Source organism: Solanum pennellii, chromosome 3 (genome assembly GCF_001406875.1).
Source record: "Solanum pennellii chromosome 3, SPENNV200".
Lineage (NCBI taxonomy): Eukaryota > Viridiplantae > Streptophyta > Magnoliopsida > Solanales > Solanaceae > Solanum > Solanum pennellii.
Window position 1 is genome coordinate 63,413,425 of NC_028639.1, and position 27,230 is coordinate 63,440,654.

At 32.9% G+C, this 27,230-nt stretch overlaps 4 protein-coding genes across 7 annotated transcripts in view; 2 read left to right on the forward strand and 2 right to left on the reverse strand.

Annotated features, from left to right (window-relative positions):
* The window catches only part of LOC107014544 (binding partner of ACD11 1), a 6,140-nt gene extending 2,329 nt beyond the window's left edge, over positions 1–3,811 (reverse strand). Inside the window, exons 1-3 of the mRNA XM_015214484.2 lie at positions 3,618–3,811; positions 1,945–2,048; positions 1,672–1,747 (exon numbers count right to left, since the gene is read on the reverse strand). Coding sequence (XP_015069970.1) covers positions 1,672–1,747; positions 1,945–2,048; positions 3,618–3,623 — 186 coding nt within the window. The 5' untranslated portion in view covers positions 3,624–3,811. The remainder of the gene's footprint in view (positions 1–1,671; positions 1,748–1,944; positions 2,049–3,617) is intronic.
* A 1,442-nt stretch (positions 3,812–5,253) lies between these two features.
* On the reverse strand, positions 5,254–9,352 carry LOC107014543 (heat stress transcription factor A-1). 3 transcript variants are annotated; one of them, XM_015214482.2, is made up of 3 exons: positions 8,931–9,351; positions 6,362–7,648; positions 5,254–5,707 (listed from the first exon to the last, which is right to left on the reverse strand). In XM_015214482.2, the coding sequence occupies exons 1-2, from the start codon at positions 9,156–9,158 to the stop codon at positions 6,401–6,403; spliced, it is 1,476 nt and encodes a 491-aa protein (XP_015069968.1). In that variant the 5' UTR covers positions 9,159–9,351; the 3' UTR covers positions 5,254–5,707; positions 6,362–6,400. The 3 variants fall into 3 exon arrangements, with proteins under 3 accessions (XP_015069968.1, XP_015069967.1, XP_027770993.1); XM_015214481.2 differs by having other exon boundaries at positions 5,254–5,711; XM_027915192.1 differs by lacking the exon at positions 5,254–5,707 and having other exon boundaries at positions 5,910–7,648; positions 8,931–9,352.
* Positions 9,353–12,994: 3,642 nt separating this feature from the next.
* On the forward strand, positions 12,995–17,616 carry LOC107012336. Its single transcript, XM_015212151.2, has 12 exons — positions 12,995–13,396; positions 14,077–14,178; positions 14,302–14,359; positions 14,977–15,057; positions 15,169–15,240; positions 15,341–15,588; positions 15,718–15,789; positions 16,315–16,431; positions 16,511–16,592; positions 16,682–16,728; positions 17,136–17,217; positions 17,355–17,616. Exons 1-12 carry the CDS (start codon positions 13,155–13,157, stop codon positions 17,436–17,438), a joined length of 1,287 nt encoding a protein of 428 aa, XP_015067637.1. The 5' UTR covers positions 12,995–13,154; the 3' UTR covers positions 17,439–17,616.
* Positions 17,617–20,351: 2,735 nt separating this feature from the next.
* LOC107012199 (histone acetyltransferase MCC1) lies at positions 20,352–24,751 on the forward strand. Of its 2 annotated transcripts, XM_015211971.2 has the most exons (7): positions 20,352–20,635; positions 21,407–21,777; positions 21,930–22,074; positions 22,148–22,247; positions 22,339–22,567; positions 22,799–22,876; positions 24,307–24,751. In XM_015211971.2, the coding sequence occupies exons 2-7, from the start codon at positions 21,671–21,673 to the stop codon at positions 24,488–24,490; spliced, it is 843 nt and encodes a 280-aa protein (XP_015067457.1). In that variant the 5' UTR covers positions 20,352–20,635; positions 21,407–21,670; the 3' UTR covers positions 24,491–24,751. The 2 variants fall into 2 exon arrangements, with proteins under 2 accessions (XP_015067457.1, XP_015067458.1); XM_015211972.2 differs by lacking the exon at positions 22,799–22,876.
* The last annotated feature ends 2,479 nt before the right edge of the window (positions 24,752–27,230 follow it).

Sequence of the window (27,230 nt, forward strand, 5' to 3'; positions counted from 1 at the left end):
CCACCCCCACCTTCCACAAACCTACCCCCTAAATTTTTTTTATTTTTCAAAAACAAAAAATAAGATATGTTTTTGCAAAAATAAAAAGAATTTACCCCCTTCCGCAGCCACCCCTCCACCTTCCACCAACCTATCCTAAATTTTTTTATTTTTCAAAAAAAAAAAATCTGTTTTTGCAAGAATTCTTTTTTTTACCCCCTCCCCCCACCTTCCACCAACCTACCCCTAACTTTTTCTTCTTTTTCAAAAACAAAAAAAAATTCTGCTTTTCAAAAAAAAAAATTACACCCCCCCCCTCCAGCCTTCCACCAACCTACTAATTTTTTTTTGTTTTTCAAATACAAAAAAAAAAAAAAAAAACTGTTTTTCAATTAAGTTTGAAAGTGAAAAAAAAAATAAGTGATTTAATATGGATCAAATAGATACCCCTATTTAACCCATTTTGACCATATTTGTAGAGACTCTTAAAATAATTTGAAACCCATATTAAACCAATTAAAATATGAGTGATCCAAGCCATTAAATATGAACAAAATGGACTCATTTTATTAATATGGATTGAAATTGCCACCCATAACCGGGCTTGCCTAGTGAGGGTTACTATGTGGTTTACAAGCTATTACATAGTAGGGTAAATACCATGTGCGCACCCAAAGGGTACTAGCTACGAGTTTCCCTAGTGATTAAAAAAAAAAGAAGATAAGGCATATAAAATAATAAAACACTGACAACTAAAATCCAAATATGAATTTTGATAGAAAAACTCCATCTTTCCCTCAAAAGAATTGTAGGTTTCTTTGTGCTCATGCATTTTAAGAGTGACAAACTTCTAACAGTGAAATAATTGCCTGTATCATGGAACATAACATTCCCCTTTATCTTCTAATGAATACCCGGGTTCCAGCATATAAGCTGAAATGCAGAGGACCACTGGCAGTACAGAGTTCAGTACAACACGGATAATTAGCTCTAATGGTATCTAGATTTTTGAAGGTTTTACAAGTTTAAAGCGGCTGTCAGTCAAAATGTTTACTTAAGCTACTGAAAGAAAGACCACAACATTTCTTAGAGGGCATATCAAATTTATTACCAGCAACACAACGTGCATGGAACCCCTCTATTATTAATCAACATGCAAACCTATCCCTTGTGTAAATGACAATAAAGGGCCAGTAGTGTATTTTCTAAATAAAAATAGAACACCGCTGATGGACCAAAGCACATACTACAAAAGCCAAAAGTTCTAGATACTACATAAAGCCTCAAAAGGAACTAACACACCAACCTAGTGAAGTAACAGTGACAACAATTTTCTAACAAGAACCTCAATTTGTTTGCCGTTGCCTCATTTGATGAAACAGCAAATGTCATAGACAATAGAAGGATAAATAAAAAATATTTTAATAAGAAGACAAGGGGCTTTTATCACTTCTGACCAACGACGCTAACAGAATTTAATCAGGAAATCATTATCTTTTGCGGAAATGCACTCAATGACACGATGAAATTCAAAGACAATATATATCTTACTTCCCTAAAATCAATCATTCAATACGAAACTTACCAGCATTTTCAACATCAAATCTGTAAGACTTAAACTAGGGGAAACTATTATTCTTGTACAGTAAAGATTTAACATAGGAGTTCAAAGGACAAGAAAAGTAAACTTACAGAAAGAAGAACTGCAGTTTCTGCACCCTGAAGATCCTTGAATGTGACATATGCAATTTGAGATCGCTCATTCTCACTAGAATAGCCAGAAAAGTAACTTATATAAATCCATAAAAGACATATGCAACAAGGAGCTAATATTGCATCAACTGATTTAATTTCTTTTTTTGATAAAAACTGCTTTTAAATTCTCAAAAGGAAGGTTATTTCCGATTTCAAAAACATATAGAGGAGGAGAGAAAAAGGAAAATACTTTCTAGTACAAGCACTAACCTCATCATCTCAACATATTCAATATCCCCGGAGAATGAAAAGAACTCCTTGATATCTTGCTCCGATGCACTCAGAGAAACATTGCTCACTTTCACTGTTCTAGCCTATTATGATGAACAACAAGAAATGAATAGTAAGAGACTTGACAACATAGGGGAAAAGGTTATGCATTTTATATGTAGATTTTTCTTTTTCTTTTGAGAAGGTTAGTGGAGAATCCTGTAATCTTGCCATCATTAAGCAAGACTTCTCTCACTTGTGGACTTACTGTTATGGAGGAGCAAAACCTGAGGCATTCAGGAATTTACACTTAAGCTTCTTAGAGTCATAACTGTAAAAGGTTGTTACCATATATTATCAAAATCCACCATTGAATACAATTTCTTTTTATAACCATGAAATCCCCGAGGCTAGTAGCACAAATTTTGAAACTCGGTCAATAATCGGCACACTACAGAATAGGATATTGAATTTCTCTTCTCATAAGAAAATCAGTTTGATATTCAGTCCAACATACTGTCTATCTTTTAGAAATGATCTTCATTTGTCCATTTATCATTCTATAGAAAGTAATGTCTCAACCCTTCGGGGTGGCCCAGTGGTTTGGGCTTGGGACTTCCATGTTGGAGGTCTCAAGTTCGAAACCACTTGCCAGCAAAAGCAAGGGGTTTTGCCCTCTGGGTCGAGCGGGGTACCTCTCCTAACCCAAAGGGTAGCGGCTGCGGGTTTCCCTTGTTATCAAAAAATAAATAAATAAAAAATGTCTCATATGAGAAACTAAGGCCACCACAGAACATCGTAACGGACTAAAACCGCAAAATTTGAGAAAGAAAAACATACATCCATAAATAACTAAGGCCACCACAGAACACCGTAACGGACTAAAACCGNACTTGCCAGCAAAAGCAAGGGGTTTTGCCCTCTGGGTCGAGCGGGGTACCTCTCCTAACCCAAAGGGTAGCGGCTGCGGGTTTCCCTTGTTATCAAAAAATAAATAAATAAAAAATGTCTCATATGAGAAACTAAGGCCACCACAGAACATCGTAACGGACTAAAACCGCAAAATTTGAGAAAGAAAAACATACATCCATAAATAACTAAGGCCACCACAGAACACCGTAACGGACTAAAACCGCAAAATTTGAGAAAGAAAAACATACATTCATAAATTGAAGTTATTCCAAAAATACACTTCGTCGTTCAATAAAGGACCTTATTGCTTCTCAATCATCGGTTACAAATTAGACTAATGATCTGGAATCTAACAATCTTCCAAAAGCATTTTGATCAACATTTCTAATGCAATCCACTTTTGTAACAACAAAAGCCACTCACGTATGAATTAAACACTTCCACTACTATATGCTCGAAAACAATAAGAAGCACTACATTGCAACATATTTTATCTACCAAATCCAAGTAATAGGTTATCACTGTGCAATAACAACTACCGACACCCTAACCTCACTACAACAATCAAAATCTAGGGCATTTCAATCGATAACAATTACAAACACATAGCCAAACTGCTAAACTCGATTAAACAAAACAAATTCAATCAAAAGCAAATCGAATCCAATAGAACAGTAATTCATATATTCTAAACAGATCAAACTAATTAACAACTATTAAAACAACAAAAAAAAAACAGAAAGAGATGATGAACTACTCACCGACATCGAATCAGAAGAAGATCAGAGAACCACAATACAGTTATTTGAAGCAAATATATTTGTAGAAATTGAGCGTATGAGTTACGTAGAAGAAGAGAAAAGAAGGGTTGTGGGTTTTAGGGAGAAAGTGGTGTACTTCAAAAACGTCAACGAGTGACGTGCGAGAGGGAGAAGAGAAATAGGGAAAATGGACACGCTGTTTTCCTTTTCGAGGTTTACTTCTTATAAATTATTTTTTTCTAAACCAAAAGTAACTTTTCTTTTCTTTTTACTCCTTGTAGAAAAAACCAATTTAAAGTGATTTTCCCTTTTTCCGAATATAGTGTAATAATATTTTCTACAAAAAATATTATGTATAAATATTTATGTTAATCATCATTATTGGCACATATAATAAACTTCAAAGAAGTAACATATTGTATTATAAATTTATAATATTATCCATATGATATGAGGTTACTAGTGTTTATCTTGTTTAATATTTATATTCATATCTATTCCTTTTTTTTATGCACAAAATTATTAAACTATTTTTTCGTATATTTTGTTTGTAACAATTAAACTAGATTTAAGCGTCAAATGTCAATATATAACAATATAACAGTCATAATATTTTTAGATAAATATTGTCACTGTTATGAGGTTTGATTATATTTTTCTTTATCGTCTAAACGCTAAAATATTTTTTCCTTAATTGTATAACGCTTATTATTTCGATCCCAACAATGCTATCACAATTTTAAAGTTTTTTTCCTCAATTCAATCAATCAACGTATCCCAAGCTTCTTTTTTCTCCCTCTCAACCTCCCTCTTTGCTCCAATCCTACTATTGAAATCGTTTTTTCGTTGTAGCTTCATTTAAGTTCGGTTAATAGAGGTTATATAAGGAAAGCTTAAAATTGTGAAAAAAGCAACAACTTTTGATATTTATGACCAATTGAATTTCGATATATCAACCTTCAAAATATGTCATTTTGCAAAATCTAAGACATTCAACTTATTCTTCCAGACATATATCAAACACCATATTTTTATCTTCTAAATTAGGTGCATAATAGCCTTCTAAACTAGGTGCACAATGAGCCCATCCCTTTACCCTACTCCACTTAAATATTGAACTTCACTTTGCATGGTGCGGATTCAAACCTAAGACCTAAGCCACAAATCCTCCGCCTTTTGTCACTCAAGCCTAGGACCTAAGCCACAAATCATTCACCTTTTGTTACTCGAGCTACGCCCCGGAGGCAATCCCAATCACCTTATTAATTGATGGAGGATTCTGTCAACATAGAGTAAATATAAGCCCATCACATATTGTGGATTTGTAGAGACGCTCAGCACCAAACAGAACAGTTCTTGGGGAAGACTTGCTCAGTGCACAATAACTCAGCTTAACTTGATAACAACCATCAGTCCAACATCCTGACGCCCAAAAGGGTAAAAGACACTTCCTAATTCATAAGTTGCTCGATCTAAAATTAAATTTCTTCAATTCCACTGCTAAGAAAGAAATTCAAACAAACCTCGAAGACCATTTTCACCCACTCAAAAGGTTCAAAAAGTATTCAACATTAACCAACAAAAAGTAACAAAGAGGGGGGAGGGAGGGGATTTCATAATATGGTGGAGAAGCTGCTTGAAATATCTAAGCCTCAGAATAAAGTCCATTCATATTGCTTGCATCTTCCATAGAAATCGTTGCATTTTGTAAACAATAAAAGTTACACACAGATCCTTTGCAACAACTTGTTTACATCCCTTCTTCAATTTCTTAATAAGTAAAAGAACATTTTACTATTCTTTTTTAACTAACCCATTGTGCCAGATAAATGTACACACAAAAAGTCCGAAAAAAATACATCAAACTAGTCTTTTGGGATCGCCTTTTCGCTACCGGCTACACAGAGCATCATATTATTAGTAGTTAAAGAACAGTCTTTCAAGAGGAGCTTCTTAATGCGAACCAGTTCAGAGCATCCACCTGACAAAATATTACCACATGGGGGGGAGTTCATTGCTCTACATCCTCTAGAAGTTCACCACACTTCAGCAGTCGTGCTCAAGGCAGTAGCACAATAATTCAGAATACCCTACCTTATCCAAAAAAAAAAATGATGCAGAGAGTAAAATATATGAGTAAACAATAGAAGTTGCAACAGAAGGCACAAAAGGGAAAAAAAACACGGTACTGACTTTCGATGCAACCTCATGATGTTTGTGATACACCCAATTAATGGGTATACTGAGACACACTATCAACAAATTGTTTTAGACCCCGCAAAGCAACAAGAATTATATCAAGAAGAGATTTTCAAGATACCAACATGGTGTTAACAAATTACACAATGACGTATATATATACATTGAAAGGGAAACAGGAATTATATCAAAAAGATATTTTGAAGATACCAACATGGTGTTAACAAATTACATAATGACTTATATCTATACATTGAAAGAGAAACCAGAACTATATCAAGAAGAGATTTTCAAGATATCACCACGGTATTGACCAAAATGCACAACCACGAACATCAGTATATTGAAAGTGAAATTCCTTTAGCTAAGTCACACATACACCCAATAGGTCCGATATGATAGATGGTGAAACCTTTGGTCCTAAAGGACACTTATTTGTATGGAAATTGAAATGATGAGGAAAAACAACCTGAATAGCAGGAGTTTTCCATGATCTGTAATCTGATAGGCTAGCAATAAGCTCATAATGGAGGACGAGGACTTACCTGCGTCAGTGCAAGCTTTCAAAAGAATACATGCAATCATCAAATTTGGGCAGCCGATGATAGTAGCCCCATCTGTTCGGTAAGATTATGCATATGCTTTAATTTATCCCAATCACTCTCCTGAACTCCAAGGAAATCCTCTTCCACGACTAAGGAACCAATCTCATCCGTATCCCCAGTGAGAGGGCTTGCAGGGGTTGCAGAGAGAATCTGGTCCCAGAAAATATCATTAATCGCTGGAAGCTTAGGCATATCATCCAGCAAAACATCCCCATCTGTGTTAGCCGAAAATTCATCAGAGACAATCATTGTTAAATCATCCAAAATACATTTCGTTGTGTCCATATCTGGTACATTTCCAGTCTCAGACATATTAAGGTCAGTTACTCCAAGAGTATGAGAAAATTCAGGCAAATCATGGACTGTCTGAGAGTTCAATGCATCAGCTTCAGGTAATATGGGAATGTTGGCCTCCCCAGGAACCACAGTAGTGGATGATTGGGTCTCAGATATGATGGATGAACAAGAGTTGAATGGAAATCCAGAATCTGATATTGGATTAGGCTGTGAAGAAGTTGACAGTACTTTGGAGAGGGTAACACTGGAAATACAACTGGATGCACCGCTACTGCCTAGAGAATTTTTAGGCGGGAGGGGATTATTAGTCAAACAGCCGCCATTTGTGTTTAATCGGTTGTCCAGCCTCCCAGATGCATTTATTCTCAAAATCTGCTGCAGCAACGCTTTTGCAGCTTCCGTCATTGAAGGTTGATACCTGACTACCTGTCCATCTTGCAAAGCATTGACAGGCTTGCACGCAACATTTTCTTCAGCCTGTTCAGGAAGTCTCCTTTTCTTATTCAGCCCAGTAATATGCCTGTTATTGCCATTCTGTTGATGTACTAGTTGAGCTACAAAGCCAGGGCTCTGCATGGCCTTGGCAAGGAACGCCATCATTTGTTGTTGCCTGCTCTCCATTAATTGAACGCGCTGCCCAACAATCACCAATTGGTGATCTGTCTCCTGCTGCTGCTGTCTCAACTTAACTAGCTCCTGCATAAGGACATCCTTATCTCTTTTAAGCCTTTCCACTTCTTCCTCTATTCCAAACTTTCCAACTTCAACACAGGATGCAACAGATGCATTTGGTACTTTGGAGGTGGTTTGTTGATGGCCCTGCAACTGAGAGGGTTTTCGCCTGCTTATACTCTTCAATAGGTGTTTGTAGCCTCTAAGAAATCCCTCGTTCGCAAATTCCCAGCGGTCTGGATCAACTTTCCTGAAACCCTGATTGATGAAGGGGAAAAGCAAACTATAAAAAGAATTACAGTTGCCCGGCAGGTACAAGGAGACTTCATATCATATTAGAAAAAGGCAGAATACATCACAATGGCAGCACTACACTCTGAAAAAACACAAACTCTCTGGTCACAAACAAATCCCTATATCCATCAATTACTCAAAAAGAACTTGACAAGCTCTATTACTTGCAAAAATTTTAAATGGATGGTTAATAGGCGTATGAATATAAATAACTTTGCCTGGTTGTTTGGTGCATAATATAAACTGAGGAAGAGAAGCCAAATTGTGCCCAATTGAGAGAAAGTGAACCTGCTGGCCTGCTTCTGCATAAGCTCTCCACCACTGTCTAGCCTGACCTCTGGCTGGAAAGTAGTGAAGTCCACTCAATTGGACTCTAAAGACCCATGTTATGCAATATCTCCTAGCAACGGTCTAAGGAACTCCTGAGCATCTCAACTGCAGGATCACATCCATCAACTATGTTGGCGATTCGGTATGTACATAAATAAAACAGTACTAAATTTTGCCACAAAATGCCTTGGCTCAAAAGCATAGAATAATCTGTGATTTGATCTAAAACTAATCTACCTACCTATTACATAATACTACCTTTGGTACATTTACTAAGCTACTTCACAGGAACAAAATAAAGAAGACAACTAAGGGGGCAGAGGGAATGAGGAGTAGTAGTAAAATCATGGGATAAATTTTACCTCATCTCTCTGCAGAAATATTTTCATATAGTGAGGTTTATAATCTCCTTAGCCAATTCAATCAATCCTAAGTTTCCCCTAAAAGACCCATCACAATTTGAAATCATTGAGATTAAAGTCAGAATATCACATGTAACATCTTTGCAATTATTTCTCTAAAATTAGCACTACTAATTTCCTTTATCCTTGATAAATCACTTCCAGAAAACACTTGAAATAAACCTATCAAATTGAACTACTCTACTATTCCTATAGAAAATTGTCAAATAACCAACTGCACAACTGTTGAGGACCCCTAATTTGCTATATACATTATATATGTTATATCAACTCATAATCAGTTCATGCACACATAAAATTTGCATATTCTGATTCCAAATAGCAGGAATAACCGCTGCATAGTAGAACTGTAACATTTTCAATTATAAAAAAGCTTAGCCTAAAAAAATTGCCTACGCTTAACCAAAAAATGATTTTGCAGAAGCACAAATTTGACTAGTTGAGAAAAAAAAACTGCAAATCAGGAGTTAAAATATAAGCAAAATTGTACTAACATAAGTATTCAACTGCCTGACGAAGCTGGAGAAGTTGTTGTGCTTGAAATACTTGGGCAAAATATCTCTAGCAAACTCCGGCACATTCAAAACAACAAAGCTATTGTTACTCTTACTCCATGACACAACAGAATCCGTCGATGGATCATCCACCATATCATACGTCTTGTTCAGAAAAGGCGGTGACGTCAAATTCCCCGCCACCGTAGCCTCATGAACTCCGTCCATTTTCCACTTCAGAATTGCACAGCTTTCTCAGTTCAATCCAGCGATTCACAAGCTCCAGATAAACACAGATACAGAGAAAAGTAAAAAAAAAAAAATTATGCGGAAAATGGAAGTATCGAGATCCGGACAGAAGCAACTAGTAGAAGGAGAAAGAAGAATGAAGTGGGGACTGACTTGAGTGACTGACACCAAGCGGTGGAAATAGGAAAATTGGAGCACGGTAGAAGGGTCTTGAAGCGGTAGATTTGCGCCAACGAGGCATATTCTTTACATATTTAATTCTTCGTCCTTTAAGTTTATTAAAATTGTTTCAAATAGCCTAGTAGTTGTGAGTATTTGCGTAGTCATCCGAATATTGTATAATTTTAGTTATTGCACCCACGGAGTTGAGAAAAACTCACTTGCATTCCGAGTACATCTGTTTACAGTAAAATTTAAATATTTATTTGATTTGAGTAGGTTTGAATTATTAAAATGTTAACTTTATTAAAAAGTATTTTATGTGAATAATTTTTCACTGCCACTCGATTCACATTATCAGTCACTATTATTAATTATTTCTATCATCATAATTATAAAATTATTATTATAGTTAATTACCTCAATTATCGTCAATCACCTTTGTCATCGTAATCACCAATGGAATCACCACCGTAACTAACAATTAGTGTTAGACAACGTTATTAAATCTAACGCATTCATCATTGTAATTGTATTCATTTGCCATTATTATCAGACATGACCACCATTATAAGCAATCTTTGCTATCAATCACCTCTACCATCACATTTATCATTGCCATTAACACATTACCATCAAAACCGTCAACTATTCACTATTATCAATTGTCATATTAGTCACTACAGTACCAACTATCTCTTTATTGGTCAGACAATCAACTCCAACTCAATTTTCTATTTTACTCTTAAAAAATAATATTTTTCTCTCTCTCTCTTCAATATTATATTACTAATTCTATTTTATTTTTATTTTCTTATTTCATGATATAAATAATTTATTTTTTTAATCAATAATTACTTTATATAATTCTCATGTGATACAAAAATTTATTTTTTTATTTAATTATTATATTTTATTCAAAAAATTTGAATACCATAAATTGCACGAGAATATTATATAATATATAAATTAATGAACAAACTTAAATAAAATTGAAATACAATTACATAAATATTACATAATCACTCAATTTTTGAAATTATTATGTTGCTCCCATAAATGCTCTATAATGCATTATGGAGTTCAAAATAATAATTTTGTTTTTAATTTTATTACGTCTAACTTAAAGTTATTCAAATCGGTGATTTTCATCTAACACCATTTTTGTCGTTGGAGTTGGAGCCTCTACGACATCTTGAATTGGTGCATTAAGATCACGTTCATCCTCAATTATCACGTTGTGTAATATAATATATGCACTTTCTTTCTCCGAAAATGTGATGGACTTGCAATAATCGTAAAACTCTGAATTCTCGTTCAATATCTTTTTGATATGATTCTTGTTTCATCATGAATTAATTATGATGTTATTATTGTATTTTATTTTGTATTTAAATTATTATGTTATGTATTGTATTATTATCTTGTATTTAAATTAAAATTTTCATATATCATTTAATTTAGTGTATTCTTTATAATGAATATTAGTAATAAAATAAAATTTTATTATTGATGAAAATTATAACAAAATATATTTATCTGAAATTAAAGTACTACATATTAAATAATCTATTTTTTAAAATATGATATTATATTTAAAATGGTGAATATTAAGATATTTAATTAATGAAACTATATGTAAAAGAATATGTTAATTGAAAAATAATGAAAATGATAATAAAATATTGAAAAAGTAAATTAGAGCTTGAATAGTAGTTCTCCAAATTTGGAGAACTACCTACTATTCACCTCTCTACATTGAAAAGTGAATAGTAATTTCATTTTTCCTACTTTTTTTCCTTGTGGTAAATTTGGGTTGAAATATTGCATCAATTTTTTCATCAAGTGCTGAAGCATTCGATGCGGTTAAGTTTTACCCATTCTTTAACTTTAAATTTCAAATTTATGGAATATCAAAACTTTCTTGGATGGACTTCCTTATTACTCCTTTTATCAACCACCGGCTGTTTTTAGTTTCTATTACAATAATATTTCTTTCGTCAAATAATACTTGCCTATTATATTAAAAATAAATATTTAATAATATTTATTTACTTTATAAAATTTATAAATAATTTTATATTTAGCTCATAATTTATCTTAGTTATTTTTCTAGTATATTTTTTAATATATTATATTTATTATATTTAAAGGAAGATATAATAAAATAATTTTTTTATTAAGTTTTTTTTAAAGAGTGTAGTGAATAGTGAACAACTATTGTGAAACAGAGAGTATAACAATTTTGTTCTTTAATTTAGTTGACTGATATCTTGACTTTTTGATTTTGAATTTATATATTAAATTTATATAAAATTGAATAAATATATACATTTATTTTACTTGACAATTTTATATTTTACGTGATAATCTATTTGTACTATATTTATCACATATGATATATATATATATATATATATATATATATATATATATATATGTTTGTGTATATTCAAAATGGCCTAATTCATTGGTGATGTTCTAAAATTGGCATGAATTTTCAGCTAGACACATTAATTAGAGTTTATTCATTTTAGACATATCAAATAAGATTTTAGTGTGTTATTTTGGCACTTGTTGCGTACGTATCATAGAGAGTGTGATACACTCGTTTATTGCACGTGAAAAGCTTATGTAATCAATATTTAATTATTTTTCTTCTCTTCTTCTTTCCTGTTTTCAGCCTTCATTTTCAAAGTTTAACTCTATCTATGACAAATGTTATAGAAAATTAAAAAAAGGATTTATTTCAAGATTTAAATATTGAAATAATCATGAAATTTTCTTTTGGAGGAATTTAATATTGTTCAAACTCTGCTTCACTGTAAATGCTTTATTATTATTTTTCATTTAATTTTGATTCAATTTCACTGTTTTGTTATTTATTAAGAAAGAAGCCGAATCCAGGATTTAGCTTTATTGTTCTGTAATAAAATGTATTGTTTTGTAAGCAGTGATTTTTGGTAAGAATTTCTGATTGAATATTTTTTTTTGTAAGAATTCAAATTTAAAGATTTAGGATTTTTAGTTTAAAAATTTTATGCTTTATGAATAAGGTGGTTTTTACAAAATACTTTTTTCGTTTAAAAAAGAATGACACTATTTTTTTTTTTTGGTTTGTTTAAAAAAGAATGATCTCTTTTTTTTTGGCAATAATTTAACTTTAACTTTCTACATGACATGTTTAAGATCACAAGATTGAAAGACATTTTGATATTGTTAACATAACTTTAATTGAAAATTATAAAATTAAAAGATCATTTATTTTGAAACGGAAGAAGCAGTTATTTTGGAGAAGATAAATGAGACGACTGCAGAAATAATTTTTAATGATTAAATATTTTTTTGTGTAATTATGTGGGCAGAAATAACACGTGTCATTAATTTATTGTATACCTTTTGTTTCCCCTCAAAGGATCCAAATAATAAATGTCGTTATTTAATTGAACATTTTATACATTATTCATGAGTGTATTATATATACATTATATATTTTAATAATTGTAAAGAAAGTATCCAAATAACATAATAAAATATTATCTAAAGTGTCTAAAATAAAAATAAATAATGTTTAAATAAAACGTAATATCAATTTTAGGAGATGATCGATAAGTTAGACCATTCAAAAAGACGGTAGTATATTTATGTATTATAACTTTTCATTATGACGGGATACAACTAAATAAAAATACAGTGAAGTCCTATATCTTTTTAATTTTTTCACATTCGTGTTACCATAGTACCAGTAGTACATTATCCATTGATTGACGCCATTGTAGTAGCAGTAACGAAGCTCAATTAGACCTCAGAGAGACGATGGTGGTCGGAGGAGCTGTAGCAGGTTGCCTCTCTAAATGTGGAAGTTCGTTCGTTGCTAGGTCTTCTTCATCATCATTTTGTGGAATTGGTTTGAGGCTGAATCTGAATTCGAATTTAAAAAGGAAAATTAGACCTCGCCGTGATTTTGTTGGATTGTGTGTTGCTAGTTTGATAACGGATTCCGATTCGTTCGAAGTTGGGAGGCTTATCGGTAGCTATGGCTTCATGAACGTCACAAGGTCAGTGGGTGGAGAGGCACTCCAACTCGAACTATATTTTTGTCTATAATAATTGATAGAGTAAAAAAATTTAGCACAAACTTTGATTTACTTGTTTGGATTGTTAGTTGTTACTATTGTATTATATTGTTTTGTTAATTTAAAACAATATTTATTTTGATCGATGCATCCTTAAATTCATAGTTGTTGATCCTTAGTTAATGGCGAAACGATAGATTTGTTGTGATGGTGTGTTACTTTATTTATTTTTTTTCTCATTTTTGTCTTTATTTGTTATATAATAATCTTATAACAATAGTTCTTTACCTCATACCTTAATTTTTGCGTAGGTCTATCTTCAAATTATTGATGTGAGACATTATGTAATGTCAAAACGTTACAATCTATTCAAAATGGTGTATTCATTAAAACAAATGTGTACGATACATACGATATAATGCAACATAATACATGATGAAGCAAAGGTGTAACAATAACCCAAACAGTGTATACTGTATAGAACACCACCTCAGGATTTTTCAGTTACATGATTACAATTTAAACTTGACACCTTACTGTTGATAGTACTTAGTAGATGTAACATTCACTTCCTTTCTAATTCTCTGTGTCTATTCATGATGCTTTTTCTTTTTTAGAATTCATACCATTTAATTTTCTTAATTTGGATTTGTTTTTTATAGTTACTCGGGGCTTCAATCCGGCATGGCGATGGATTATGCAGTATCAGAAGATATAGGGAACTTTAAAGTACAAGATATTGGAGAAGGAAGTGTCAAGATCAGGTGCAAATTCCTTTTTGGGATGATATGCTTACTAAATTGTTGAATTTGGATAATGTAGTTAATAGTGGTTTGTTGTTACCATTATTCTTTCTGCTGATATTATCATCCGCAGTTCTTTTGCAGGCTTTATGAAGGAAGAGTAGCCCAAGGTCCACTTAGAGGAACTCGGGTTATTTTTAAGGTGATTTCCATTGCTGTTCTTTCCATGCTGTTATTTTTGTAGTCTGTCTTGAATTTGGAACTCTTTCTTTAGCTTAATAACCATTGCACTGCTGAGATTACTTGCTTTCAAGTGATGATTCGGTGACATAAATTTTCAGGTTATTTTGTCATTACTGCTTTGCTTCTACTTCTTGTAACAGTGCTCATGCTACTATACCTAGTAGGATAACATATATACAAGTGAATGTTGTTACTTGGGAATCTATCCCACTGTCGAATGTTTATGGGAACTCTTGTTGATCCTTGCTTAACCTTGTTCGACTTCCCTATTAGTGAGATTCATCTTCTCCCGCATTCATACTCTTCGACATATCTTACTCCTTACAGTCTTTTCTCTTGGGAATTGAGTTCTACCTTTCTAAGTATGCTCATCGGTCATTGCAATGCTTTTGGCATCTAAGAATTTAACATGTAGGATCTTGAGGAAAATATGAGTATACAGACACACAAAATAGTTTAATTCAAAGCCTGTACGTTTGATGTTAGCTTCCTCCTTAGCTTCTTCAGCAGCCACTTTATCGTCTTTCCCTCTCTCCCATAGAACTTTTACATGATCAGAAGTGCTATATGATGCAGGTATATCCTGGACGACAAGTTGGTGGAACTGAGGCTGACATGATGGCTGCGAATGAGCTGAATGCTCATGCTTCCCTTCAAGTAATATAATAATTCTTTGGTTGAATCTGTAGCATTTATGGAGTTATCCTTCTTGGATAACTTTTGGTTCAATACCTCAAATAAGAATCTTTTCTTTTTGAATTTTCACAGAGCAACCCCAAAGATATCTGTCCACATATTCAAGCACTTCTAGGAGGATTTGAAACAAAAACGGGGGAGCAGGTATGTTTCTGTTTTCTGTCAGTTGTAAACAGATCTGATGTGAATTTCTTGCTTTTGACATATGTTTCTGATGACATCCTGGATTCTTTTGCTCTTTTAGTGGCTTGCTTTTCGGGATATTGGAAAATATAGTGCTGCAGATTATGCTAAAATTACTAGTGAAAATATGTCAAAAATGATTGGTGGGGGAGAACAAAGATTGTGGAACCCGTTTGAGCTGGATCTGACCATAAAACGCAGAAGGTATTTCGTTGTTAGGCTACTTCACGGCACTATGAGAGGTCTGTCTTATATGCATGACAATGACAGATTACACCAAAGTCTTGGTCCTGCATCTGTTGTCCTAAAGTAGGTTTCCTCCACCACTTTCCCTTTTTCCTTTCATTTGGTTCTTCTGTTTTTGGGGGCTACGGTGGAGGGTTGTTCCTTAAACATTAATACCTCTATCTGAATCATGATTTTGTTGCAAAATACCAGTACAGTTGTTGAGAAAGATGCTCCATATCTAATTCCTCGGCTCCGGGATCTCGGCTTTTCTGTTGACGTAAGGTATCCTCATTACATAGCTTGCACACTGACAACACTAGCATCATGAGGAAACAAACAATAATTAATGTATATCTTGAAAGCTGCATGTGATCCCCCACTTTCCTCCCTATTGATTTTGGATGACCTAAAGATTACTTTTAAAATATTGGAAAAGCTGAATATTCATTTTTTTTCCTTTTAGTTGACTGTAACGCTATTTAGCTTGACAATGATTGGTTGATATGTGAAGTATATGCAAAATAGTTGATAACTACTTCTCATCTGTGTTTAAATTTTTGTTATTCCTTTTGAGGTGTTTCTGGCTACTTCTTTAAGGAGAGTATCTTCCAAGGCACTAGAGACGAGCAATTTTACGGAAACACAACTATAGTTTAATTGATTTTATTACTTGTTTCCCTTATGACTACCATATGCCAACTTTTCTTCTCAGATAATTTGGGCAATGAAGGTGTTGAAAGTAAAAAAAATAAGAAGCTAGCTATATGACTATCAAAATTGGCATGTTATAACCATTTGGCTTTATAGGTATTCTCAACTTGAAGATCGTCCTAATATCTTGTCAGAAGGACTTTGGAGACGGGCATCTGTTGCTGGAGCGTCTAGTCCTTTGGAAAGAAGAGCTTTTGGAATAGCAGATGATATGTACATTCAACGAGTACATTAGCTTTTCCTTGGGTTAAAAGTTTTAGGTTTCTCATATCAATTCTTGTGTTATTTGCAGATATGAAGCTGGACTGCTTTTTGCTTATTTAGCCTTTGTTCCATTTTGTGAAGCAGGAGTCATGGACAGCATATCATTGCGGGTTTGTGACTTGTACAATTATGTAAATGTTTTATCTTCTGATCTTATTTGGGTTGGAGCTAATTATTATCCTCTGTCATCTCATTGCAGAGGCTCCTGGAAAATACTTTTCAACTTGATCTTCAAGCTGCAAGGGAGTAAGAGACCTCACTTTGAATGCATGATTTGAAATAAAACTAAAATGACCAGAAGTTGGACAGGCTTAAGGTCATACAATGTTTATGTGGTTTACCACGTTTTATTGGCCGACAAAGTTAAGTCCATAGCTAGAAGTTGTAGAGATGTAGGGTCTGGAAGGCACCCGTCCCCCCTAAACCCACCCGTTTGCGAGAGAGATGACAATAAAGTGCAAAAAGACGTTACTGTGGTCTAGTGAATTTTGCTAGTAGCCCCTTAAGTATAACCCCTATTTAGGTTTGATTCCAGTTGAGAGATTTTTTATTTGACTTTGTTTTGTCATTGTACATTTCCCACCTTCTCGAGTCGACTAAACACACATACATCATCAGTTCTTATCAAGACTCTTCATTCTTATATTTTTCAGATATTGTTCTGCTGATGATCGCCTGCTAGAAGCTGTCAAGTTTCTTGATCTAGGAGATGGTGCTGGCTGGGAGTTACTACAGGTTGAACATTCTCAAATACTGCAACCAATATTTTCTTGTTCCATTTTACTTTTTTTGAGTCTGCAACTGCATGAAGCACCGTGACTATGAGGCAGAGTGCTTTAAGTTCCTTCATAGTATTACTTCAAACTATGCAGGCAATGCTAAATCGTGACTACCGTGGGAGGCCAATCGCGGAAGCTGTAGTAAACCATCGATTCTTGAGTGGTACTTTCGTGTGAGATCACATAGAATTTGAATTGCACATAACATTTGTGTGCTGCTGATCCATATGGAGATGAGAACCCACAGCACCAAACTACACCAGTTATCAACCATGTATGTTTCAACATTGTCTCCAATTTTGAAGTTCAACTCCTTATTTTGATTTATTTGTCAGAGTTTCGTGATGGATCTTTACTTCAAGGCCTAAGTCATACACAAGCCCTTAAAGTTGTCCGCACATTTCAGTTGGACACCTTAACTTAGGACAGTACCTATTGAACACTTTAATCTTAACAAATTTATATTTATTAAACACAAAATGAAAATTTGTGGGAAGACATAAGTGCGTTTGTCTCAAACACAAATACATAACAGATAGACTAATAAAATGATGGCACGTGGCAATTAGAAAAAAAAATTAAAGAAAAAAACAAATTATTTTATCAACCCCCATCCATGTTCTTCTTCGTCAAAATTTGATGCCATTGTAAAGCTTTTCACCCATTTTGAATTTTCTTTAATCACTTGCTACCATAATTATCTTAAAATAAATAACGACTTTTGCTTAAAAGAATAATCAATTAATATTATTTTTGTAAAAAAAATGAAGCTTTGCTACAACATTTGAGTTTTAGATCTATTAACTTTTAAAAATTAAGGTAAAAGCAAAAGAAAAATAAAAAAGAGTTAGAGAAAGGGACGCAAGAGTACTTAGAGGATGACTGCATTGAAGAAGAAGACAAGTTTTTTCATTTTATTTTATTTTATTTAAAAAAATTAAAGTATATAAGTTGGAAAACAAAAAGAAAAAAAAATAAGATTTTTAATAGCTACACGCGCTCAAGGAGAGTGGAACACACTCTTTTTGCCATGTCATCATTTTGTGTCTAATAGGAATGATTTATGAATAAATAAGATGTTCAATAGGTACAAGCCTTAGATGAAGTGTCTAAGTGAAATATGTGGACAACTTTAGGTGACTTTAGATGACTTAAGCCGTAAACTTCAACATATATTTTTCAACAACAATTCAGCCAAAAGAAAAGGAGTTTGATCGATAGAATAATTAGCGTGCTTTTAAACCCTCTCTCATTTACTGGTAAACAATATTTAGATTATCAAAAAGAACAACCAAAAGTGAATATGGAGCCTCAATTGATAAGATAGGAATATTAGATAATAAATAAGGATCACGTCAAATCAATCCTTACAATAAAATATGATTTTTTGTCAGTTTCATAACGATAGAGTTAACAAGTTGATAAAATAAAATTTGTATAACAAAAAGAAAAAATAAAATAGTACTCCCTTATATTTAAGCTAACAACATAATATATTAGGAACAATCACCCAAACAAGCGGTAAAACATAAATGACAAAATTGCAATCTTGTTTAACTCTCGAGAAATTCTAATGATCATATAAATTGAGACTAACAATGTGGTTTTTACTTGAATAATGAGGAAGAGGTTGAATCCAAATGTTGGATGTTGGTTGGACCAAGTTGAAACAATTGGTGCTTGAGTAATTAAAAGAGTAATATTTGTGTTTTGGCAAACAATAGAAAACTCCTTTGTTATTGTCATGAAATATTGGAAAATATATCTTGTTTGCTAAACTCTGTAATACATGGTTTTAAAGGTATATATTTGCTCACGTAAATACATTACTATTTATAATTATGCATTATTTTTAATGTCAACGTGGGCACAAATATACCTTTAAAATACACTATTAAATAGTGCAGGGCGTGAAAACATAATTTGTAAAATAAACAGAAACGGTATCGAAAAAAGAAAATCAAGCCCGTTGAATGCATAGTGTATTCTTATGAAAACTATTTTCCTCAAGTACCTCGGGTCAAAGAAATATATCCTTCCAAGATAGGACGATTTTACTACCTGTGTGCTGATATAAAAAATAATGGTGTTAGTGAACCACTTAACGGGAGCAAAGTACACTAACTAATTCAATGTATTAAACAATATAAACATACAAAAATAAAAGAAATGATTCAATTTATTAATTTCAATTCTATTTGATTCGATTGTTTGATTGTTAATCATATACGAAAATAAAAGAAATGATTCATTCAAAGAGAGGGAAAAAATAACAATTAATCATTTGAAAGAAAATGAATAATCTCCATGTTCTTTTGTATCTTATAATTCTTATACCATATCTCAATTATGTTGAACTTCTTGGTTATATTATTAGCTACTTCAATGTATTAAACAACATAAACATACTTAATAATCCATAAACTACCTATATTAATTATTGCACAAACAAAACACAACAACTTTTACACAAAAAAAGTTATTCATAAAAATGATATATTATGTATATATAATTACAAATAAATACGTATATTAATCTGTTAAGTGATTTTTTTTTGAATAAAACTAATATTAAACCAATTATTATTGATTTTAAAATTCATAAACTCAAATTTGATCTGATCCAATCTTTTAATTTGAATCAATTTTTATTCAATTTCTGAACATCCTTAATTGAAGAAGGTATAAATCCTTTTTTTTTTTGTGAAAAAGCTAAATATTGTTTTTTCCTCAAAAAAGTAAGGCTATGCCAAATTTCCTTCTTCTTTTTTATCCTCTTAAATTTTGTACTTCCTTAGTTTAAAAAGAATGACGTAGTTTGATTTGAAATTGAGTTTAAGAAAATAAAAAATATTTTTTAATCTTATGATTCTAAATTAAAATTATGTTAAATGTACCAAAATGCATTTAATTTTGTGATTTTAAATATGCTATGTGAAAAATTAAAGTTAAAGTATTGCAAAAAAAATAATTTTTTAAAAATAGATTAAAAAGAAATATAGACATTTTTTTTTGAAACGAAGGAATTATCTCTTGTCATCCAAACAAATTACTATCACCATTATTTTATTTTATTTTTTTTAAAAAAATTATCCCATATAATTTAAATAAAAAATAATAATGGATCTGCAAAATCTTAGTTAAATTGGGGCTACTGAGATATTTGGATGCACCGGCAAAGTTGTACCGCTGAGTCGTCGACGGGAAGAAAATTGAAAGAGAATTGGATTCCTTCTTCATTTTGAGTCGAAGGATTCTTATCTCCGACGTAACGGAAAGGAATCGCTGATTTTTTTCCAATTTCTTTATCATTATTTATACCTACACCTCTTTCTTGCTTCATCCAAAACTCAAATTCAACTGCTACATCTCAGGTAATTAATTGTTTGCTTCTGATCTAACAATTTTCGTTGTAGAGATCATGAAGTTCGATTTCATTTTTCATACCCCTTTTGTTGGTTTGCTTCTGATCAGTGACACTGTTGTTGTTGTTGGGGTGATTGATTTTCCTCAAGTTCAATTGGGTATTCCTTCGATTTTTTGTTTCTGGTTGAAAATTTTAGCTTAGTTTAGTAGTAGGTGGAACTTCGTAGCACTTGTGGATGGCTGCTATAGGGCTCTACACCATTAATTTCTGATACATTAGAATTTGGGTACTCAAAATTTACTTGGTAATCGTGCAGGATTTAGAAAGTTCTTGTCTTTTTTATGTCTGATAACTTTGGTGTTGTGTGTAGGCGAGCTTGCACGCATCTCTACTAATTCCATGAGAAAGCTCTTGATTCACATTAGTGTGTTTCCTTTTCCTTTTTCGAACTTGAAGGAGAGAGCTAGAATTTGGTTCAACCCAAAATGTATATTCCGAAGGTTGTCAAATACTGAGCGGAGTTCCTAGTTTTTTTTATTGCCATCTATTGTATGTTGACCTCCAACTTTGAAAACAAACCATGAAGTATGATGGGATCTTTCATCATTCGAGTTGCCAAGTTTTTAGTATACAGAAGAGTCTTGTATTTGATAGCCTAAAACCAAGTTCTGAATTTTTAGATACTAGAAACTTGGATAAGAGCTCTTTTACTCAAGAAAAAAGCTAATGTGTATATTTGTGAACTTATTCAGCCTTGCGTCCTTTTTGTGTTATGTAGTACATATTTGGCGTGGTGAAAGCTGCTGGAGCTCCTATTACCAGAGGGATTGTTACTGGACGGCTTTAGATGACTTTCTTGTGAGGCTTAGGTTTTATTCTACCTCACGTGTATAAAGAAATTGATGAAGAGAAAGAAATCAACTCCTACTTGTAGAGATTAAATGGCCATTGTGATTGATGATGTATAGATGGAGAGAACACTTCTCAAACGAGCTATACAGATACACCAATTGTTTGCTGGGGATTGATACTAGATTGTGCGATGCTGAACCTCAAACTCTCTCACAATCCACTCATACAATATAGGCCAATACGAACCTCTGATTTAGAAGTACTTGAAAAAATTCATGGGGATCTGTTCCCGATCAGGTCAGATTATTTATTTCATGTTTGGGTCATTCAATTATTAGATATTGTCTTGAACTTTCAAACCGGAGTGTGCTCTTTTACCAAAACCTTTGGTTTTTAAAGCACACATCTAATCTTGTTGATAACTTTTTTTTTTCTTTTGGGATATTTAGATATGAGTCTGAGTTCTTCCAAAATGTTGTTAATGGACGAGACATTGTGTCATGGGGAGCTGTTGATCGTAATCGACCCAATGAGCAAAGTGACGAACTTATTGGATTTGTGACTGCCCGGACTGTTCTAGCCAAAGACAGTGACGTGAGCATTTCTGCCTTTTTACTCTTAGAATTTATCCTTGCAAAATTTTATTAATTTTGAATAACATATACAGATAGAAGAATTTCTGAGGTATGACTCATCTAGATCAGAACAAACACTGATTTACATCTTGACTCTGGGGGTTGCAGACTCTTATAGAAATCTTGGAATAGGTGAGGCTTTCTTTTCTCATACACTCTCTTAGTTCTACTTCTATCTTTCATTTAATGACTTACTAAATGTTCTGTACTTTTGGATTTTCAGCCAGTTCTCTCATTCGCGAGGTCATAAAATATGCCTCTAACATCCCAACTTGTCGAGCAGTTTACCTACATGTGATCTCATATAATAACCCTGCCATATACTTGTACAAGAAAATGTCCTTCCAATGTGTGAGGAGGCTGTCTGCCTTTTATTTTATTAATGGTCAGCATTACGATGCGTACTTGTTCATCTACTATGTGAATGGTGGTCGCTCTCCTTGCTCACCCTTGTAAGTGCAAACTTCCCTTTCTCTGAACTCACATGATGATAGTTTCCTCTTTCATTATTGACCAATATGATTGATTAATTTGTCATTTGGGAATATCATCCTGGTAGAACCGTCATTTTTCAATTTCATGTCCTTCACGGTTCAAAAGAGTGTTATTAGTAAAAGTACACTGTCATTCTTTTGGAGTAAAATACATAAAGCACCCTTGAGAAGATGATCTGTTGTTCACAGTTTTCAGCTTGAGGATTTGTTAGAGAGGCCATTGAGCAAATCTGCTGTTGCGAACTCTTGGGCCTCTATATTTCCCAGGTTGTCCAATCCTATATTGAGAGTTCAACATGCTTTATGGATGCTTTCTGATTTAAACTTGGAAAATTGGGAAATCCTGGTAGAACTTAATTAGCTTTACCTTTCCTTTTCTGTGCCACTGTTTTGTCTTGGTCGATTCAGTTTCAGTTAGAAAGAACAGAAATACATGTATTTGTGATGGGCAGTTGGCTTGATGCATTTAGGAGTCGTTTGGTAGGGTGTATAAGAATAGTGTTGAGTAGAGTGTACTAATAATGACATTAGTAATGCGAAGATTATTTCTTATGCATTGTTTGATTTGGTATATTAAAAATAGCATGCGTTGCATAATTTCTTTTTAAAATATTATTCTCAAATTCCACAAAGATGGTGAAAAGGGATTTGAGAGGCAATTGTGTCTTTATCCGTGTTGATGCATTACTAATACCATGGTTAGCTAGGTTTTAGTTATACATAGCATAATACCAAATAGAGAGTTATACATAGGTTGAAAAATGTACCAAACAAGGTACTAGTAATACACAAAAGTAGTGCATGCATTAACTTTTATAATGCACTCTAACAAACGACCCCTTAGTGTCTAGTACCTGGACTAAAAGAGCATTAAACATGTGAAACACGGAGAAGTGTGAGTTTTGAGGTTGTAGGGATGAAGATGGCCTCCTGCCCTCTTCTCAAAGTGGTAGCCTGAGATTGCTATCACATTGTAGTGCTGGATTCTCCCATACTTGAACTCCAAATAAGAAAGAACAAAATTGATTCGAAAAAGCTTGGTGGTATTATTGTTATTATTATTATTATTTGTAAGCTTGGTGGTATTAAGAATAGTTCAGGTGGGCAATTATTTTGAGGATAAAGAGAGGAATAGAATCTAATTCAGGTTCATTTTAACCGAAGAGTAGAATATCACATAATCTATTTGAAATGATCCTTTAGGAGGCTCCTATCCAATATATCCTTGGGAGGAGAAGGCACAGTATATAGTTGCCAAGTTTCTTGGGAAGGGTGAAAAAATGAGAACTGGAATATGAAGTGTTGCGAAGAAAAATCCATCCTTTTTCTCACTTCGAAGATGAAATCATCATAAGAAATGTTCTATGAAAGCATTGTTGCCTCCTGCATTTCTGAGCTAGTGATGCCCTAATGATTATTTGTTCCAAGTTCCATAACACGATAGTAGTAGTCATGTCTGTATTGGTGAGTCACTTTCACCTTATAGTCAGTGACAGATTCCTGTGTGGGGTAAAAGCAGTTGCAAGCGCTAATTTACTTTTGCATGTTTTCCTTCAACTATGAAGTTAGCTTGAGTCTGTCTTTCAATTGGAACAAATGAAAGTTTGAAGGTTGCAGTCTAGGATTTTCTTTTCAGACACCACGACAACAACAGCTACAACTCAATCCGAGCTGACAATTGTCGTTTTGAATTTCAGAGAGCTCATTAAGCTTATAGTTACTGGAGCAAAGAGTGGATACAGGATGGTAGCTGCCAAGCTTTGGAGGAAAGAAGACAGAAAGCCTTCCAAGTGGTCCAAATGCAAGGAGTCTGGCTCCCTTCTTCCAACAAAACATAACAAGAGGATGCCAACCGAGGGTGCTCTGTCTCAATTCGTTTAATCCTCTACTAGCTTCTGCATTTTAGTCGACATTGGAAATGGATACAAACGTTGGAAAGAAATGTTATTTAATCTTCTATCGCGCCGTTTTTAACAGTGTGTTTTACTTGTACCTAGAAGAACAAACCATTTCTGATGTTCTTCATCTTCTGTGCTTGTGATTTACTTGTTGATATGTAAATTCTTTTGAAAAGTCACCCAAAAAATTTAATAATATGTGTCGAGAATTGAGATGAATTGACGGAACTAGAAAAGTTGCTCAGATGGTAAGCATTCTCACAATCAATCTTAACGTGTCCGTTCTAATACCCTCAGAAATTGCTCAAGTTTGTTCATCATTGCATTTTTGGTTGATTCTTTCCCTTACTGTTAGCAAAAGAATCATCTTGTATTTTATTCTTGTCAATAGCAGAGTTGCAATGTGAAATCGGTTGACTCTGCGTGCCCAAATTATTCTAAGAGAAGTCTTATTTAAATTTTGCATCAGCTGACTAATAGACTCCAATTTATTTGCCATCGAACTTTTAGAAAAGGTTTATTTATGTCATTCGTTAAAAGTTTGGTTTATCTATACTATTGATATTAAAAGAGATGACTAATCCGTGCATTTTTTAAACTCAAGTAAATATCTCAAAAGGTCATCCAACTTCGAGGAATTATCTTGTAAATCTTTAGATAAGTACCTTGAAGGAGAATCTTGAATAAAAGTTTTATGCTTTGTTTTTTCTTAGGATTTTGAGTTGGAATTGAGAAAGAAGAGAATTGGAGATTAAGAAATAGAAATTCGATTGTTCCAGATCTTTTTATTAGTCAATAAATTTGTTGTAGGTTTTCTCAGGGGTAAAAATACAAAATGGACCCCTTTTAGTATTTTTTTTTCCCGTAGGTTAAATCGTTACTGCACCGTATCAGGTTAATAAAAGCAACTTTCATATATAACAAACACAAAATTCATATTTGTATACTATAACAAAGTTTGAATAATTGCTCCATAGCAAACATAAATATGTATAATTTGTTATACATATACAAAAGAAAGCAATTGTATACAAATCAATTGTATAATTTGTGTATGTATAAAGCGAGAAAGAGAGAAAGACAAAAGAAAATTGGGCAGGGGAATATTTGTATTATATAATTGTAAAGGTATAGGACAAAGATATATGTATTTGCAAGTGTATATACAATTTTCTCTCACTTTATACAAACAGAAACACAATTTATACATTTCGTTTCTGTTTGTATAAGCGATAGAGGGGAGGGCTGCGAGCGAGATCTGGGAGAGTGGCGAGCGAGTTCTGGGAGAGGAGAGAGAGGGGAACAAAAATATATGAATATATACAATTTTTTCTCGCTTTATACAAACAGAAACTCATTTTATACACGTGTGTTTGCATAAAAGTGAGAGGGAGCGAGCGAGAGATGGAACGAGAGAGGGAGAGTGCGAGCGAGAGTTTGAGGAAGAGAGGTGACTGACAAACAGTTTGCTACAGGGTACAATTAAATTAAAGTGTAGTTATAACATTTAATTTAATTTATTAGTTTGCTATTATATATAATTTTCCCTTAATAAAATTATCACAACTATTTACTTTGAACTTGGAATGATGAAAAATTAGTGGTGTTTGAAAAAAGATTCAAATACTTTCAATTTGATAGGTTATGTACTATGTAAATTCTTCATCATATTCTAAGAGATATAGTTATTTGAAGTTGATCTAAGTAGAATCTTACACAAAAACTTAATCAATAAGGAAATTTCAAACTCAACTTTGTGCTACGGGATTCTTATGACATTAATTCATTTCCAAATTCATTCACATACTAAAGAATTGATCTTAACACCTAAGCACAATTTAAGAGTCACCTAATACAATGTTATACGCAAATGATGAATTGTATGGATCAGGGGCAGATTTAATCACATCTAAGATGTGTCACGTGACACAACTTCGTTGAAATTTTTTATCGAATATACCTATATAAAAAGAACTAACAAATAAAACAAGACAAAATAATATACAAGACACTCCTTGTAATATAATGCGACTGACTCAATTGGTAGACGCGCCACATTCTCTGGGCGGCGTTGCGGGTTCGATTTTCGAGTAATATATTTCTTTTCCTCTATTTTTTATTCACGTTTTCTCTCTGTTATATTCACTTTTTAATTTTTTCTTTTCTTTAAATTATTGAATTTTTGTTTTAAAATCAAAACAATAGGTCCCTTCATTAAAAACCTACCCACCCACTTAAATTCATTCAAAATCTAACTAATTTTTTTTAGAAGTAATACAAAACTCAAAATTTCCTTTATCAATTAGAGTTATAGTTAAATAAAAATAGGTTTGACTCCTTAAATCTTGTAATGTATATTTCTAACTTGTGAATTTGTTCAATTTTCTTTCCTTTCTTGTTCATTTATTCGACATCTTGAATCTGTACGGTTAGTATTTTTTTGCGATTCGATTTTTTTATTATGTGCTTGAATTTTTATTTTTATTTGTTCATCATAATAATTTTATTTTTTACTATCTACTTGTTACAATTAAATAATTTAGAATTCATTACATTGATCAAAATTGTTCGCAATCCACTATTATTTGCAAAATCGCTGCAGTAGTGGCGGTTTTGCTTTTTCCGGCGGAGGAAATTGTGTTGTTCCTGCGATTTTGCCATTTTGATTAATATAAAATTTTATATACCGTTTTAAAATTTTTGTTAATATTTTATATCCTTTA

Bases quoted from the DNA above. Each gene is read 5' to 3' on its own strand.
- LOC107014543 (XM_015214482.2), bottom strand. From the start codon at position 9,158: ATGGACGGAGTTCATGAGGCTACGGTGGCGGGGAATTTGACGTCACCG. The intron at 7,649-8,930 runs GTTAGTACAATT...TTCATCAATCAG, and splicing joins TCAGGCAGTTGAATACTTAT to GGTTTCAGGAAAGTTGATCC.
- LOC107012336 (XM_015212151.2), top strand. From the start codon at position 13,155: ATGGTGGTCGGAGGAGCTGTAGCAGGTTGCCTCTCTAAATGTGGAAGT. The intron at 14,360-14,976 runs GTGATTTCCATT...TATATGATGCAG, and splicing joins GAACTCGGGTTATTTTTAAG to GTATATCCTGGACGACAAGT. The intron at 16,729-17,135 runs GTAAGAGACCTC...TATATTTTTCAG, and splicing joins GATCTTCAAGCTGCAAGGGA to ATATTGTTCTGCTGATGATC.
- LOC107012199 (XM_015211971.2), top strand. From the start codon at position 21,671: ATGCTGAACCTCAAACTCTCTCACAATCCACTCATACAATATAGGCCA. The intron at 21,778-21,929 runs GTCAGATTATTT...TGGGATATTTAG, and splicing joins GGGGATCTGTTCCCGATCAG to ATATGAGTCTGAGTTCTTCC. The intron at 22,877-24,306 runs GTTGTCCAATCC...TTTGAATTTCAG, and splicing joins TGGGCCTCTATATTTCCCAG to AGAGCTCATTAAGCTTATAG.